Source organism: Sus scrofa, chromosome 5 (genome assembly GCF_054392235.1).
Source record: "Sus scrofa isolate SSC_HxYL_T2T_F1_AM1 chromosome 5, Sscrofa_HxYL_maternal_Yorkshire_Landrace_v2.0, whole genome shotgun sequence".
NCBI classification, from domain to species: domain Eukaryota; kingdom Metazoa; phylum Chordata; class Mammalia; order Artiodactyla; family Suidae; genus Sus; species Sus scrofa.
This window is the reverse complement of record NC_139387.1, coordinates 26,398,249-26,415,110: the sequence shown is the minus strand read 5'-3', so window position 1 is coordinate 26,415,110 and position 16,862 is coordinate 26,398,249. Positions and strand designations below refer to the sequence as shown.

At 59.7% G+C, this 16,862-nt stretch overlaps 1 protein-coding gene across 1 annotated transcript in view; it reads right to left on the bottom strand.

The window, feature by feature from the left end:
* Positions 1–2,350: 2,350 nt before the first annotated feature.
* The window catches only part of LRP1 (LDL receptor related protein 1), an 82,784-nt gene continuing 68,272 nt past the window's right edge, over positions 2,351–16,862 (bottom strand). Inside the window, exons 59-89 of the mRNA XM_084956113.1 lie at positions 16,495–16,682; positions 16,163–16,368; positions 15,459–15,647; positions 14,727–14,875; positions 14,213–14,306; positions 13,975–14,091; positions 13,631–13,750; positions 13,147–13,269; positions 12,888–13,013; positions 12,145–12,261; positions 11,338–11,444; positions 11,101–11,233; positions 10,320–10,439; positions 10,085–10,207; positions 9,608–9,748; positions 9,389–9,523; positions 9,192–9,311; positions 7,943–8,211; positions 7,329–7,507; positions 6,718–6,824; positions 6,412–6,528; positions 5,202–5,378; positions 4,918–5,058; positions 4,631–4,804; positions 4,263–4,424; positions 3,674–3,848; positions 3,465–3,566; positions 3,249–3,313; positions 3,055–3,145; positions 2,812–2,956; positions 2,351–2,648 (exon numbers count right to left, since the gene is read on the bottom strand). Coding sequence (XP_084812239.1) covers positions 2,508–2,648; positions 2,812–2,956; positions 3,055–3,145; positions 3,249–3,313; positions 3,465–3,566; positions 3,674–3,848; positions 4,263–4,424; positions 4,631–4,804; positions 4,918–5,058; positions 5,202–5,378; positions 6,412–6,528; positions 6,718–6,824; positions 7,329–7,507; positions 7,943–8,211; positions 9,192–9,311; positions 9,389–9,523; positions 9,608–9,748; positions 10,085–10,207; positions 10,320–10,439; positions 11,101–11,233; positions 11,338–11,444; positions 12,145–12,261; positions 12,888–13,013; positions 13,147–13,269; positions 13,631–13,750; positions 13,975–14,091; positions 14,213–14,306; positions 14,727–14,875; positions 15,459–15,647; positions 16,163–16,368; positions 16,495–16,682 — 4,353 coding nt within the window. The 3' untranslated portion in view covers positions 2,351–2,507. The remainder of the gene's footprint in view (positions 2,649–2,811; positions 2,957–3,054; positions 3,146–3,248; positions 3,314–3,464; positions 3,567–3,673; positions 3,849–4,262; positions 4,425–4,630; positions 4,805–4,917; positions 5,059–5,201; positions 5,379–6,411; positions 6,529–6,717; positions 6,825–7,328; positions 7,508–7,942; positions 8,212–9,191; positions 9,312–9,388; positions 9,524–9,607; positions 9,749–10,084; positions 10,208–10,319; positions 10,440–11,100; positions 11,234–11,337; positions 11,445–12,144; positions 12,262–12,887; positions 13,014–13,146; positions 13,270–13,630; positions 13,751–13,974; positions 14,092–14,212; positions 14,307–14,726; positions 14,876–15,458; positions 15,648–16,162; positions 16,369–16,494; positions 16,683–16,862) is intronic.

Genomic DNA, 16,862 nt, shown 5'->3' with positions numbered 1-16,862 from the left:
CTCGCTCTGCCCAGGATCTTGAGGCGACAGGCAGAGAATCAGTGGCTCCCCGGGGGCGCCAGATGCACGGCTGGCAGAGGGAGAGAGTGAGGGGGTGGGGCTGCTGGTGGTGGGGAGCAGGCAGGCGCTGGGGGAGGGAGAGGAGCCGGCTGGCGGAGGGTAGAGGGGGTGTGGTAGAATAGCCCAAGGGAAGGAAGTGAAAGGCTGGGTTGGGGTCCGCCCGCAGGTGCATAATTAGTGTGCATTGGGGAGGGGGCTGTGCTGGGTTTCAGGATGAACTGAGCTGCAGGAGTGCCTGCGCCACCTGGTGGACAGATGAAGACACAATCCTCCCTCTAAGCGATCAACAAGGACGCCCTCTTTCCCCAGCCGGGGGTCGTTGTGCCCTGGGGCCCTAGGGAGCCCAAGAGGCAGTGGAGAATCACAGAACTGGCTTGGAAGCTGAGACTGGAGGTGGGCTCTCAGCACTATGAGTGAAGGAGAGGGTTCTTGTTTATAGACGTGCTGAGACCCATAGCTTCCTCAAGAAAGGAGGAATATAGATTGAGGAAGTTGAACCAGGGAGGGAGGAGGAATAAAAGGCAGTGCTCCCCCTTTGGGATTTGGAAAGGGGTTCTTTTCTTGTCTTTTTAGGGCTGAACCCGCGGCTTATGGAGGTTCCCCAGGCTAAGGGTGGAATTGGAGCTGCAGCTGCCCATCTACACCACAGCCACAGCAATGAGGGATCCAAGCCACATGTGTGACCTACACTGCAGCTCCTTAACCCACTTAATGCGGGACCCTTAACCCACTGAGTGGGACCAGGGGTCGAACCCGAGTCCTCATGGATACTAGTCATGTCCATTACTGCTGAGCTCCAATGGGAACTCCTGGGAAGGGGGTTCTTCAGACATTTAGAGTCACCCTCTCTGAGCATATTTGCTATTGTGGGGAGAGTGGGGCTCTAACCCTCTCTCACTCTTGGGCAGTGGAAAGCGGTGTGACCTTAAGAAGTTCCCCTCTGGGCAGGGTTGAAGTAGACCCAGGGAGACCCTTTGGCGTAGCAGTCCTTTCCAGTCAACCCATGGGATGTGAGCTAGGTCTGCGGGTGGCCCTAGGGGCCTGGCAGACTGGTCTTCCCAGCTTTCCTTCACCCCATTGGGTCTCCCTTTTCCCAAATCTAGCGTTCTTACTGCTGGCATCTGATTGATTAGTCTCCAGGACATACGAGGTGTTAGTGCTTTGAGAGAAAACCAAGTGTAGACAGGGCTGTATGGGACCACCCTGAAGGATCAGAAAGGCTTTCACACCCCCAGGGTTGTGAGATTTCTCACTGTGGGAGATCATTTTTGGGAAGGGGTGGCGGTGTTGTCCCATAAAGGTGACAAATAGATCTTGTAGTGTCTTAGAGCCAGAGAACATATGACCCAGAGAGATGAAGTCACTGGTTCAAGTTCACACAGCCAGGAGAAGCAGGTCTTCCTGGTCAAGTCCAGTGCTACCCCTTCCCTGCCACAGCAGAATGAAGGGGGAGGGAGCTCCAGAAGGGTACTAAAGACCAGATGCTCAAGCTTGCCTCCAGCCCAGAGCACGGCTCCCTCTGGTGGTTAGAGCGGGCAAGCACAGCCCAGCTCCCAGAGTCTCACACTCATAGGTAGACACAAGTGGCTTTTTTTTTTCTTTCTTTTTTCTTTTTTTTTTTTTTTAATTTTATTTATAACAATATCTGTGTTATTTAGTTGTAAAGGAATTCAGCAAAAATTATTAAAACGTTCACATCCCCAAAACGGGGCTGCCCGCTTGCTTGCCCTTCCTTGGTGTGCCCCACTTCCTCCTAGTCCCCAGGGGAGGGGAGCCTGGGGGACTGTTTTACCAAAGAAAGTCTCCAGTCCTGGGAGCCATGGTGGGGGCACTGGGGAGGGGGAGGGCCTGTCTGGGATACTGAGCCTGGCCATCTCAGAGGTGCCCCTAGAGTAGGGGCAGGGGCATGGGATGGCTTCCCCGACAGGGAACTAAAAATCTCCATCCTTTTCTTCCTACCTCAGCCAGAGCCAAATTTTCCAGACAGGGGCAGCAAAGGGCTCATCCCCCCCAGAATCCCAGAATCAGCCCTTAGGGAGCTGGAGGCAGGGGTGGGGGGATGAGAGGGGAGAGCCTTGACAAAGTGTCTTGTACAGGGGTGGGGGAAGCAGCACCACCAGCTCTCCCAGTGGGGGTGCAGTTTTGGTGGGAAGGTGGGAGGCGGGGCCCCTCGTACCTGTAAGTTGCAGAACTCCCTCCCTGCCCCCCCTCCTGGAAGGCAGCATGGGGGGGGGTTGCTGAGGAGCAGGCAGGAAGGAGAACGGAAAGAGATAATACTGTGCTCGCTTGCTCGCTTGCTCACATATAAAAAGTAATTCCTTCATTTTTACATTTATACATCCCGGCGGGGCCGGGGAGGGGTTGGCTGGGCAGGAGAGGGTTCGTTGAAGGACTTCTCTGGCAGGGCAGGCAGGAGGCTCTCTGGGGAAGTCCGATTGCGCAGAACCCTATGCCAAGGGGTCCCCTATCTCGTCCTCAGGGCCCCGGCCCAGGAGTTCTCGCTTCTCGTCCGTGCTGGCCAGGGAGTGGCGGCTACCGTGACCACCCATGTAGAGTGTGGCGTACACGGGGTTGGTGAAGTTGGTGGGCTGCAAGGTGACAGAGGGTTCAGGTGGGGCTGGCACCTGCGGCCCGGGCACCCCACCCCATCCCCACCTACATTCCATCATCCAACCCAATACGCTCGGTCAGCCCACCCACGGCCCCTGGTCCCTTGTCCTGGAAGCCTCCTCCTCTGTCCTCTCAGCCCACCTTGTCAGGGTCCAGGGCAAATTCAGGATCCAGTAGGCCCCCTACATCATCAGGCTCCCCGCCTTCGTACATCTTGTAGGTGGGGTTCCCAATCTCCACGTTCATGGCCCCATTGGTCATCCGCTGGTGCTGGAAGCCTTTAGCCCTGGGGAGAGGCGGGACCATTGGGGGCAGGGATTCTAGGGGGGTAAGGCTAGGGCAGTAAAATCATGGCCACAATCTCCCAGACTGCCCATAACTCACCCTCGGACTCGCCGCTTGTACCAGAATACCACTCCGGCTACCAGCAGCATTAGTAGCAGCAACAGCAGAGGGATTAGGATGGAGGCCATATCTAGAGGGAAGGAGGTGGGAAGCTCAGTCCCGAGAGCCTGGGAAACACAAGGCCCTCTGTCCCGGGTCCCAGCAGCCCTGCGTCCCCACCCCCTGCCACCTACGTCCAGGCTGCTGTGGGCTGACTACTTGTTCTTCACACCGAGGTCCTGCCATGTGGGGTGGGCACCTGCAGACAGGAGGGGCAGAGCTGAATAGGTGGGACCACAGCCGTGGCTGGCAGGGAAACCAGGAGGGACCACAGGATCCTAATGGTCTGGTCAGACTGGGGGGGGAGGGAGGGAAGGTCTAGGCCTCATGGAGGCACAGGCCCAACTCACTGGCACTCAGGCATCATTTTGCTGTTCATGGTGCAGGATCCGCCATTGCTGCAGTGGCCAACACAGGTCAGACAGCTGGGGGCCACCCGGCCATCAGAGCAGCTGCAGGAGGGAGTGAGAGGCTGGGCAGGGCTCGAGGAGGGTGTCTGAGGTGCTGGGGAAGGGGCGGGTGGGGCAGGGCAGGGCCTGGCGGGGTGGGCCCCACTCACTTGCAGGTGACGTCCCCACTCTGCTTGTTGACCACACAGGCCCCGTCGAGACAGCGGCTACACTTGTTCACCTCGCACCTGGCCCCCTCGAAGTAGGCGGTGCAGCGGCACTGCCGGGAGCCGTCAGCAGCCATTTGGCACGTGCCAAAGTTCTCACAGTAGCCAGAGCACTGCCCTGTGGTTGCGGGAGGCAGGAGAGGAGGTGTGTTAGGCCCCACCTTCATGAGTGTCCTCCAGAGGTTGCTGGTGTGGCTAGACACCTGGGGAACCCCTGGGACTTTTGGGTGACTCCTACCTCCTAAGCCCGCTGCCCCCCCACGTCATAGGCTCCAGGGTACAAAGATGTGTCTGAGCATCCTGACAGCGCACTGCTTTTGCTTGAATAGCCCTGATGCCAGAGGGCTCACTACCTGGGGCGGCGGCGGGGGCACTACCTCACTACTCCACGGCCCAGCTCCAGTAACCTAGGCCTGGCTGAGCTGTGAATGGCCTCTCTCCCTAGAACTCACCCCTGTGACCACCACCCTAGGTTCTCAGGTCCCCCAGCTCCATCATCCCCTCCCCCAGGGCCCAGGGATGGCTCACTCACGGTACTGGCAGCGGTCACCCAGGAAGCCAGGGAGGCATCGGCACTGGGGCTGGTTGCCCTGGTTGACGGTGCAGGTGCTGTTGTTGGCACAGTGGCCCGCACACACCTGCTGGGTGCATTTGGGGCCCGTAAAGCCCGTGGGGCACCGGCACGTGGGCATGCCTGGTGGGAGAGGATGTGTGAGCGGGACTGTGGCCCACTGAGCCGCCCGGCCCTACTGCAGGGGGATAGGACAGGGTGGGAGGCAGTTGGCAGAGAATGGGGTTGTGGGCAAGAGGCACGGGGGCGGGCAGAGGTGAAGTAAGGCAGGGCAGGGGCTGGGGTCCAGGAGCCAGGAATAGTCCTGGCAGGAGAACTGAAGGCCATACCGGAGGGGGAGGCAGCGCAAGTGCCCCCGTTGCGACAGTATTCCCAGCACTGGTCCAGCTCACACTTGTCGCCTGTGTAGCGGGGCTGGCAGCGGCACTTGGGCTGCCTCCGCGCGTTGAGGAAGCAGCTGCCACCATTGAAGCACTGCAGGTTACAGGTTCCAGGCCGCGGAGCTGCAGGAAGGATTATCAGGGGGCAGAGCCAAGGGGGTGGGGGGGAATTCAGGGGCTGCAGGAAAGAGGGCTCTGGACACGGGATGGGGGACCAGGGAGGGGCATGGGCATACCATCTGGTGGGAGTGTTGGCGAGGGCACAGCCACACAGGTGCCATTGTCCAGTCGCTTCCCATTGGGACAGGTGCAGACAGGCCCACTGGGGCTCAGCAGGCAGAGCCACTCGCACTTCTTGCGGTCACAGGGATTGGTCACTGCAGGTGAGGGCAGGGGTGGGAGGATGCTGAGACTCATGGACCCAGAACTTCCCCTGCCCGCCAGGACTTGAGGCAGCAGCTTGGAGACACAGAGCCCCGGGCCTTCCCTGGCCCAGCCTGGGTGCTCCATTTCCGCCCACCTTCCGGCTGCTTGTGTTGGTGGTACAGCACCACGTCGGAGGCATGGCTCAGGCCCCCTGTCAGGTTGATCAAGGGGCTGTGTCCAAACTTATGGATCTTGAAGACACGATTATTGATGTAGGTGACGCCATAGATGTAATCCTCAAAGACATCGATGCTGAAGGGGTGACTGAGGCCTGGGGAGGAGTCAGAGGGGACTCAGGCCCTGGTCACAGTCTCCAGGACACTGGGCCACATGGCTCCCAGGTACCTCTAACTCAACATGTTCCAAAGCAAACGCTCCTCAACCTGTTCCTCCTCCAGTGGCCGCTGCTGGCAGAACGTCCCATCAGCCCTGGACTTCTGGGGTCAGGATCAACTTCTGCCCCCTTTCCCCATATTTGCTAATAAGTTCCTATTATCACCTGTGTTGCCTCCATGCAGCTCAATACTCATTGTCAGAATGAATGAATGGAGGGAGTTCCTGTCATGGCTCAGCGGTTAGTGAACCTGACTAGTATCCATGAGGACGCAGGTTTGATCCCTGGCCTCGCTCAGTGGGTTAAGGATCTGGTGTTGCTGTGAGCTGTGGTGTAGGTCACAGATGCGGCTCAGGTCCCACATTGCTGTGGCTCTGACGCAGGCCGGTGGCTATAACTGATTGGACCCCTAGCCTGGGAACCTCCATGTGCCATGCCTAGCCCTAAGACCAAAAGACCAAAAAAAAAAATACAAAAAAACATGGAATGAATGGAAAAGTGGCCCAGAAGGTCAGAGTGGGCCTCAGGCCTGCAGGGCTGGTGCTGGGAGAGGCCTGAAGGGCACTGCAAGATTGTTGGGGGTCATAGGAGTTCCCTTCATGGCGCAGCAGAAATGAATCTGACCAGGAACCATGAGGTTGCAGGTTCGATCCCTGGCCTTGCTCAGTGGGTTAAGGATCTAGCGTTGCCGTGAGCTGTGGTGCAGGTTGCAGACCAGGCTCAGATCTGGCATTGCTGTGGCTGTGGTGTAGGCCGGCGGCTACAGCTCTGATTCGACTCCTGGCCTGGGAACCCCCACATGCTGCAGGTGCGGCCCTAAAAGGACGAAAAAACAAAAAACAAAACAAAAAAGATTGTTGGGGGCCAGGCTGAGGAGGCTGGCAGGTGCTGAGGGAGGCCTGGGGCTCAGAGGGGAAGACAGAGACCGGGGTAAGGTCAGGGCTAGCTGAGGCTGCTGGTGGATGCTGACCTCGTTTGCTGTCAGCAGCCACGATGGGGTCTGTGCCGTTGAGCCGGATGCTGCCGATGACCGAGAGCTTGGCATCTGCCCAGTACAGTCGTTCATTGTGGTAATCCACGGCCAGGCCTGGGGGAGCAAACAGCACTGTGAGGGCCCAGCCTGCCTGCCCCAGGGCAATCTCCGCATTTGGGGCAGCCACCATTGTTCCCATGACTGCTCCCAATCACCTCTTCTGGGAAAAGCCTCCCCAACCATCTGTCCCATCCCAGTCCAAGCCCCTTCCCCTCCCACACCCCCATCCCCTGCTGCACGGACCTGTGGGCCACTGGATGTTGTCCTGTACCAGTGTCTCCCGAAGGGTCCCATCCATCGCTGCTGTTTCAATCTTGGGGTGGTTCCCCCAATCTGACCAGTACATGGTGCTGGGGAGAGAGAAGGAGTGAGTGTGGGTAGGGCCTGGGCTCCCAAAGGTGGGCACAGGGGGACTGCTGGGTATTGAGAAGAGAGTATCCTGTCCACTCCCACCAGAGAGAATCAGGGGGACTCAGCTCCCTGCCCAGGTTAAAGAGCTTTTACTCTAAAACCACAATGTGCTGATCTGGAGTCATTTAAGTAGCAGAGCTGCCCCCTGGAGCAAAGGAGAAGCCCAGAACCTGGCTCCCCATGACAGCCAGCCAAGCGGAGGTCAGGCCCCACCCGAGCAGGCCCGTGGGACTCCAGGCAGCGTCAGGGAGGGCCAGCGCTGGGTGCGGCTTGGAAGACCTGGAGGCCTTTGGAGGACTCTGATCTCAGGCTGGTCTGAGAGGGGAAGGACATGCTGGAAGATGCTAATGGAAGATGCTAATGGAAGATGCTGGGCACCTGCCCCCAATCCCAGGAGATTCACAGCCCTGGCCCAGACACCTCCCCCCAGGACCCCTGCCCACCCCCTCAGCGGATCCACCACAATGGCGTGGGGTTCGTCAATCATGCCGGAGATGAGTGTCTTGCGGTTCTCGCCCTTCATCTGTGCCACCTCGATCACATCTCGGCCCGAGTCAGTCCAGTACACGTTCCCAGCCACCCAGTCAATGGCGATGCCTCTTGGCATCTTGAGCCCTGAAATCTGAATGGGGGGGCGTCACAGTTTCAGAGGCTACCACCTTTCGTCTTCCTGCCCATTATCCAGCCCCCCACACTCGCCAGCCTGTCCCTGCCAGATATCACTGCCCTGCTTTACTGAGGAATAAAGTGAGGCCCAAAGAGGCTAAAGAGGCTGAAAAGATGGACACAGTGGGCCAGCAGTGACAATCAGGCACTGAACATGGCTCTGAAGCTGAAGGCCCGGTATTCACCATGCCCTGCAGCCTTGGCTGTGATGTGACAGAGCCACCTACTGACGACGGTGCTACTGTCTATCTGCAGTCTGTGCCTTGTGATGTAATCCTCCAGTCTTACTCTCTGCCCTTCCACTGTCCTCAGCCAACTCTGCTCTGAACCGTCTGCTCTTCCTGCCCAATCGGTGCCTGTGTGTGGACCCCACCCCATGCCAGGTGCTCACATTGAGGTGGGTGACACCCCGGTCAATCTGTCGCCGATGCCGATTGGAAGTGGTAGGAGGCGCAGCAGGTGGCAGGCTGCGGAAGGAGATGGTGCCTGTGTGCCAGTTGGTCCAGTAGACGCGGCCAGCCTTGACGTGGACATCCATGGCATCGATGCGGACGCTCTCGTCACCCTGGAAGGCCTGCTCGTACGCTGAATGGGGGTGACTGGGGAACAGGCTGCGGATCTCATTGTCGTCAGCGATGTACAGGACCTGATACTCAGAGCCTGGAGGGATAAGAGACCGGATGTTGGCGGGGTGGGGGCGGGGGTGTGTGTGAAAGGCGGGGCTGGGGTTGTTGGGCCCAGTGCTGGGAGGAGCCACCCAGAGATGTGCTCCCACCCAGGCCAGTCCCTTTCACACTGACAGTGTCTTCTCTCCTATGGAACCATCTGCCCTAGCCAGAAGCCTTTGCTCATCCTGCCCCTAGCCGGTCTTGAGGGCTCCAGCCTCAGCCCTCAAAACTTCCCTCTCTCCGGAGCTGATCTGATCTAAGCTGCTACTCTAGAAAGCAGTCTCTTCTCTTTCAGCCTCAGGACTTCTGCCTCCTTGTGGCCTCTGGCGGGCATCACCATGTGCTCTGCTCCAAATCATCTGATATGGGCGCACACACATGTGGGTGTGTGTGAACACGGCCATGGAGGGTGCAGATGTGCGTGGGCATCTCAGTGCACTTGGGCATGCGTGGTGGGCTTGTGTGTGTATATACATGTTCCTGTGTGTGCATGGATGTGTGTGTGGGGGGTGTGTATGCAGGCACAAGGAAGGTGCAACTGTATGTCAAAGCATACGAGGGAGCAGAATGTATACATGTTCACACCAAAAAAAAAAAAAAAAAGTAAATATGTGAAGTGATGGATGTGTTAATTAATTCGATGGGGGGATCCTTTCATAAAGTGTACTTACATCAAGTCATCACCTGGTATGCATTTAACTACCTGACAGTTCTGTATCTCAGAAAAGCTGAAAAAATAATGGGACTGTGCAGGTGGGGTACATATCAGGGGAAGTGTAGGGATGCGCATCTGCGTGCTTCCCCCTCCCCAAACTGCCTCAGCCCTGGGACCTGCAGCCCCCGCACGACTGCCAGCACTGTGTACTGCGGGTCTAGGATTTCAGGCTTGGGCAAGGCTGCATGGAGGAATACCCCCGCGTTCCAGGTCCTGGTTTCATATCCCGCCGTTATAAGCCCGCCCCCTCCTCCTACCTTCTGCCTTGCAGGTGTTGTGCGTCTTCATGAAGTTCCGAGCGCAGCTGCACAGGTGGCCGCCCTTGGTGTTGTTGCAGAGCTGAGAGCAGGTGCCGAAGCGCAGGCACTCGTTGATGTCTGGGGGTGACATGGATGGGTCATGGCGGGTCTCGAGGCTGGGGTTTCTGCCCGCCCCGCTGGGCCTGCCGTCCTACCTTGGCATCCGGGCTGGCCGGGCACCGTGTGGAAGCCGGAGCGGCAGGCACAGTATGCGGCTTTCTCCGTGCGCACGCAGCGTGCCTCATCCCCACAGATGCTGGCATTGGTGGCGCAGCTGGTCAGCTTGGGGTCTGCGAGGACTGAGTCTAAGCCTGGGCTTCCGCTCCCCGCCCTCCCGGTCGAGCCCTGCCCCCCACCCCCCAACGTCATCTCACCGATGCTGCAGTCCTCCTCGTCAGAGCCGTCGCCGCAGTCATCGAACATGTTGCAGCGCAGCGAGGAGGAGAGGCAGCGCTGGTTCCGGCACAGAAACTCCTTCTTGTCTTTGCAGTGGGGGCTCTGGGCCGTGGGCGGCTCTGGGGGAGGGCGGGGCTTCAGGTCCTGAGTTATTTACCACTCTGCCCCTTCTTCCCACTGGGACCCTCCAGTCAGCCATGGGTAGACGGGGTCACAAGCCTGGCTGTTAAGCTTCAGGGGAAGCTGATTACACATTCTCATTCTCAGTTTCCACCTCCAGGCCTTCCGCAGCGGGCTTCTCTCCCTCCCAGGCAGGGCCGCCAGGCTCCTGGCAGTGGCTCCTCCCCTTTCCCAGGTGAATCTGCTCACCAGACACCGCACCTAATTGCCCCACCCCGTGTAGAGCACCCCGCCTGGAGGCGCCCTAGGCTCCCCTCCACTGGGCCCCTGCTCACCACAGTCCTCCTCATCAGTCCCATCTCCGCAGTTGTCGGTGCCATCGCACTGGCGCCCGATCCACAGGCAGACGCGGTCGTTCTTGCAACGGAAGGGCCGGTTTGGAGGGCATACAAAACGGGCTGCGGGGGAGGGAGGAGGAGAGAGAATCCGCTTAGGGGGCGGGGCGGCGGCCCACCGCCCACCCTGGATCGTGAGAGCCCCGCCCCCGGCCCGCCCTGACCGGAGCCTCACCGCATTCCTCTGGGTTCTCATCTGAGTTGTCCCCGCAGTCATCCTCTCCATCGCACTTCCATGCCAGCGGCTTGCACAGGGTGTTGTTGCACTGGAATTCGTCCAGGGGGCAGGTCCGCACTGGGCGCAGGGGGAGCAGAGAGTAAAGGATCAGCCCTCGGCCCCAGGCTGCTGGGGGTGGGCTCTTGCCCAGATCCCTCCCTCCATGGGCAGAGGTCCCACCAGACTGAACCCAGGTTTCCTAACTTGCTACTGGCCGGTAGCTGGGCAGAAACTGATCCTTTGGTATTTAGGGGAGAAGAGGCCTTTCTGGGGGAAGTGTCCAGAGTGGTCCAGTAGGCCTTCTTTATCGGGTGGTGTGGCAGGGCTCCCCCGTCTGCTGTAGTTCAGTGGCAGGGACAGAGGAGGAGCACTGGGCTGGGAGTCAGGAGACCTAGGCTGCAGGCCCTGGCCTCAGCCACTTGCGCAGAGCCAGGATGTCTGCCCTCACTGTTGGGGTCTCTGCTCCAAGCCCCAACCTTCTCTCACTTGGGTTTCCCACTGCCCCCTCTGGGCTGTTGAGCCCAGGCCAGCGGTAGGTGCTGCCTCCTTGTCTCAGGAAAGGAAAGTGGGCAGGGACTTTGCCTCTCAGAGCAGCTGACAGCTATGGGAACTTGTGGGGTGAGGCCTGGATGCACATAGTCCACAGGTTTCTGCTGGATTTCAATGCAAGTGGCACCTTGACTAAGTGCTACTGTGGGACACGGTGGGAGGGCTGAGGAGCCAAAGTGGAGGGGCTCACCACCAGTGCTGCAGGCTTCCTCATCACTGCCGTCCATGCAGTCAGCATCTGCATCACAGCGCCAGCGCAGGGGGATGCAGTGGCCGCTCTTGCACTGGAACTGGTCCATGTCACAGCGGGGGGTGCAGTCTTTCTGTGGGCACAGAAGCAGGCATCCTGGTCAGATCTGAGGGCCCCTGTGGCTCTGCCCCAACTCTTTGGATGCCATCTCTCCCTCCTTCTGGTCTCCCCGCCCACCTCATCTGAGCCGTCTGCGCAGTCATGATCCCCATCGCATTTCCAGCGCCCGGCGATGCAGCGACCATTGGCACAGGAGAACTCACTCTCAGAGCAGGGCCGAGGGGCTGGGGGAAGATAGGGGAGAGACAGGCCCAGGAGGGTGGGCTTAGGGACTCTGCCCTTCAGGGCATCTCTAGTCCTTGCAGAGCAATGTCACCCTTCCCTGTGTCCCTGAAGGCCACAGGTGACTGGCATAATGACCAAGAAGCTTCACCAATCCCAGGCAAGCCAACTGGCTGCCCTCATGGGACCAGCTGGTCACAGAGGGTGCTCCCACTTATCCCTCTGGGGCAGACACACAAGAGAGGGCATGGTCCCTGGCCCTGCCCTCAGGGCAGACTGTGTGTGGGGAGGGCAGGGGAGGGACAAGACCATTAAGACAAGCACCAGGATTTAGGGAGAGGCCAGTAAAGGACGATGGGCTGGCACCGCACGGGGACAGGTGGGCTCTGGGGCAGCGGCAGGGGAATGTGGTAGGAGCACGGGCACATCAGAGACACCTACCTCTGCAACCCCGAGAGGACAGTGTGAAAATGGAGAGAAACATGAGATGAGGTGAAATGGCACAAACTCAAATACACAACATGGAGTGGGGTGGGGTGGGGTGAGGAGGGAGGGGCCTCCTGACCCCCAGTCCTGGGAGATGGCCACCTGCCCTAGTGCAGCCTGGTGGCGGGAGGGGCAGGGGCGCTGAGCAGGGAGGTGTCCAAGGTCTCCCGGGGAAGGGCGCCTGTTGGGCCGAATGGGGCAGGGTAGGGGACATACTGCAGCTCTCCTCATCAGAGTTGTCCCCACAGTCATTGTCGTAATCGCACTGCCAGCGGCCGGGCACACAGCGGTTGTTCTTGCAGCGGAACTGGTAGGGCTCACAGGTGCGCTCATCTAGAAGAGGCCAGGTTGAGGGGTGGTCAGGGACAGGGAGGGGACACACATCAAAGTCTCGGACAGGTGTGGTCAGTATGGCCAGGAGCAGAACAGTGGGCATTCTTGCCTGACAGAGGTTGCAGTGGGAGGCTGGGCTGTGTTCTTTTTTCTTTTTTTTTTTTTAATGGCCACACCCGCGGCATATGGAAGTTCCCAGGCTAGGGGTTGAGTGGGAGCTGCAGCTGCCAGCTCATGCCACAGCCCCAGATGGGATCTGAGCCACATCTGCGACCTATGCCCATTTTGTGGCAAGGCCCGATCCTTAACCCTCTGACTGAGGCCAGGGATTGAACCCACATCCTCAGTGACACCATGTTGGGTAACCTGCTGAGCCACAATGGGACTCCCCAGGCTGTGTTCTGAGATGTGGCGTCTATGGAGCTATTGGGGCAGGAAGGACAGGAGACTGGGAGAGCTGCTTTTTGGAGGGGATCACAGATCCCATCAGGTGTGGGGAGAAGAGTCTGCACGGGTACAGGTGAGGGTGGAGGCAGGGACAGGGACAGGAACTAGATTGGAGGTGCTGGGTGCAGGCTGGCCCTCCCCACCAGGTGCTGTTCCCTGGAGCGGGGCTGGGAGCTCACCACACTCCTCTTTAGGCTCATCCGAGCCGTCCCCACAGTCGTCCTCTCCGTCACACTTCCAGCGTGCCGGGATACAGCGGCCCGAGTCCTTGCATCGGAACTCATCCACTCCGCAGGTCATCTGGGCTGCAAGGGGGTGGCCCAGTGGTGACGATGGGGAGGAATGAGCGGTGAGGGTGGGGTCTGGGTGGGAGCCGCCACACGTTGGGGAGGTGGGAGTAGCAGACACTGCAGGGAGGGTGGGCTCCGGGTGACTCACTGCAGTTGGCAGGCTCATCACTGCCGTCCACGCAGTCGTTGTCTCGGTCACAGACCCAGACTCGGGGGATGCAGCGCTTGGTAATGGAGCACTGGAACTGGTTGGGGGCACAGGTCACCTCGGCTGCAGGGTTGGGGAGAGAATGAAGACCTGCCCATTTTGCCTCCCACCATAGGGGGAAGGTCATCATTTTTCCCCTCTCGTCTATGCCCTGGCCCTGGTCTTGGTCCTGCCAGCAATTTCTTGGAAGGGACAGTTTAATGTTGGTGCTTTTAGTCTTCTGGATCCGCACAACTCTATGATGTGCATGATGATTTTATGAGCAAACCAAGTCACACCCCATATAATTTATGTGGCTCATCTAATAACATTACTTGAGAGCAGCATGGCCCCTCGAAGAAGCGGGGGTAGATTTCAATGTGAATTGTGTTTCTGTGCCCGTTTTCCCACCACCCCATTCCCCACCACCACCCCAGGCACTCACGGCAGTCCCTCTCATCCTCCCCGTCTCCGCAGTTGTCCTGCCCGTTGCAGCGGAAGATGCCAGGAATACAGCGGTTGGTGTTGGTGCACTTGAACTGACTGGGCAAGCAGACGTGGATGTCTGTGGGAGTGGGAGGAGGAGGGGGGGTAAGTTATGGTGGATGGAGGACTCAGGCAGGGCGGGCCACCTCCTCAGTGGGAGAGGGCGGGCTCAGGGCTGGAGCAGCAGGGGTCCAGCCTGGAGAGGCGGTGGCGGCCACAGCTGAGTTCCCTTGCCCTTGGAGCAGTTACCAAACCCCCAAATCCTAGGGAGGGACAAGGCGGGGTGGGAAGGCAGCCGTTTACCGCAGTTGGCCTCGTCACTGTTGTCCTGGCAGTCATTGTCCCCGTCGCAGATGAAGGCAGGGTTCGTGCAGATGCCTGTCGAGCACTGGAACTGTCCGGGGCGGCACTTGAACTCGGCTGCCGGGAGGGGAGGCTCAGGGTCAGCAGGGCTGGGGGTGGGCACGCCCATGCGGGGCCTGGGAGTCAGGAGGCTCGGACCTGATGCAGGACCCTCTGGCCACCCTGCTGGGGCACTCACGACAGTCCGGGGGCTCGTCCGAGTGGTCCCCGCAGTCGTCCTCCGTGTCACACTTCCACCAGAAGGGGATGCACTTGTCGTTCTTGCACACAAACTGGAGGGCAGGTGGGGGCAAGAGGGGTTGGTGGGGGTCCGGGGAACTCAGGAGGTTTTCTTTTGAGGGGGCTGGGATGTTTCAAAGAAGCAGTGGGGTCGGGTGTCTTGGGGGGAGGATGGGCTGGATGGAAGGTTGGGATGTGGCGAGTGTAGGAAGGCCAGGCCAGGGGGTATCTGTGCGGAGGTTGGGATTGGAGGGATTGGTGGGGGAGGGCTCAGGGTTAGGGTGTGGGGGTGTTTGTGTGAGGTGACGGGTGTAAAAGTATTGCTGTGGGGAGACAAGAGGTAGGCAAGAAATGTGGGGGTGTTAGCGTGGGAAAACCAGATGCATGAGGACATTAGAGGAGGAGTGGGGGTACTGGTGTGCGGGGGTCGGGGAACGAGGCGTGGTGAACGGGGTCTAGGGGAAGAGCCTCACCTGGCTGGCTGTGCAGTTGGACACACAGTTGCGCCCATCACCGCCCAGGTAGAAGTTGGTGGGACAGGCACACTTGTGGCCACCCCCAGGAGACAGCAGGCACAGGTTGCTGCAGCCGCCGTTGTTGACCTTGCAGGGGTGATTGGGTACTGCCAGGGGAAAAGCGGTTAAACGGCGGCTGACTGGCTCAGTTTATGGACCACTGCCCCCTGAGCTGCCAGGGTCCGGAGCAAGGGCAGCCCTCGCTGGAAATACGTTTTCTGGCCTTTCAAAGGCTGCCTAGCCCATCGATCTTGAATGGAAGTGGGATGGATCCAAACCCTGCTCTTTCGGGAGGGAGCTGAAGCTGGAGACGGGAGAGGACTTTCTCAAGGTCCCAGGATCAGGCCCTGCCTGAAGCCCACGCACAGCTTCCCCTGAGCCTTCCCTCAGCTCTGGTCTGCTTGCCTTCGGGGTCTGGCCTCGGTGGTCTCTACCCAGACCTGCCCTGCTGGACCAGCCTCAGGGCTTCCCTGCTACAAGACCCCAGGGCTGGACCCCAGCTGGGCTCCTGAGAGCCAGATCATAGCCTGTCTACAGCCTCCTGAATCTCCTGGCATCTATAACACTGCCCGGTCAGTGCTGCAGAAGAGGTGGGCAGGAATCCCCGCTGAGACTGTGGGGCCCCAGCCCAGCCCAGGGGTCCCTCGTGCCTGGCTCACCAATGGCCACTCTCACTCCTCAGCTGCTTACCATCGGGCTGGCGCAGGGCGTGGAAGACGTGCAGGTCCATGGGCCGGTGCAGCGTGCTGATGAGGAGAGTCTTGTTGGTGCCCGTGGTCTTGTGGGCTCGGTTGATGGACTTGGTCTCCCAGTCGGTCCAGTAGACATAGTCCTCAAACAGGGTCAGGGCGAAGATGTGTGGGATATCCTGGCTCAGCACTGTGGCCGGGGGTGGGGACAGACCCAGCAGCCAGTTAGCACCCAGTGGTGTACCGGGCACCTCCTTTGCTAAGTCTCCTTAACTCCACAGCAACCCTGTGAGGTGGGCACTAGCCGCACCCCAGCCCCGGGCCACACAGCTGGTAAGTGGCAGAGCTGGAACTCAAACCCAGGCCTGTTGGACAGCAGGTTCTTCCTCCAAAATACCCACTGCTGTCAGGAAATGAGGGAGTGCTGGGTACCAGCCTGTCCTCCCCCTCCCACCCTCCTCGGGGCCAGTCACTGGGATCTGGGCATGAGAAGGTGCCCCTCTCTCTTTCCTGAGGCCGCATGGGGTGGCCTCATGCCTGGGCAGGTCCCTAGACCCCTTGACCCTTGGCGGGCGGGTGGGGTCCTCAGATCAAGCCCTCTGGCTTTTAACCCCACTCTTGCCCCAAAGGCCTGATCCCCTGTAGCCTCAGACCCCCAACCCCACCAGGTCTGCTGTGCCCAGGCAGCTTCACTGGCGCACTGACCGACGTGACGGTTGGAGCCATCCAGGCTGGCAAACTCAATGTAGTCCTCACGGGCGTCAGCCCAGTAGATGCGCTCGGTGACATAGTCCAGTGTCAGGCCGTTGGGCCACGTGATCTTGGTGTCCACGATGACACTGCGGCCAGACCCATCCATGCCGATCCGGCCGATCAGTGAGTGGTCCCCCCAGTCTGTCCAGTACAGGTACCTGGCAGGTGGGTGGGCAGGGAGATCCAGTGACAGGTCCCACCAGGAGCCTTCAGGAAGGCTGGGCCTGGACACCCGAGTGTACCAGCTGCTTTAGGGGCTCCCCCAACCCTCCAGGCCCACATACCCATTCTGCACATCCACAACCAGAGCCCTGGGCTCACGGAGGCCGGAGCTGACCAGCACTGTGCGATAGGCCCCGTTGAGTTTGGACACTTCGATGGTGTCCCGGCCTTTGTCACACCAGTACAGGTTGCCACCAACCCAGTCCACAGCCAGCCCGTCGGGGTTGCTGAGGCCCGTCCGGTGCAGCACCTGAGGACGGGGGCAGGGAGAAAGGGTCCTGGGTGACCTGGGACAGGACTGTCACCTCTCTGGGAGGACAGTGGAGGGAAAAGGCCCAGCCCCAGTCGTGCTGTCAGCCCAGGCTCGAGGAAAGGGGTCTCTAGAGGAGAGAGACCACACCCCAAACCCCACAGTGCCCAGAAGCTCAGG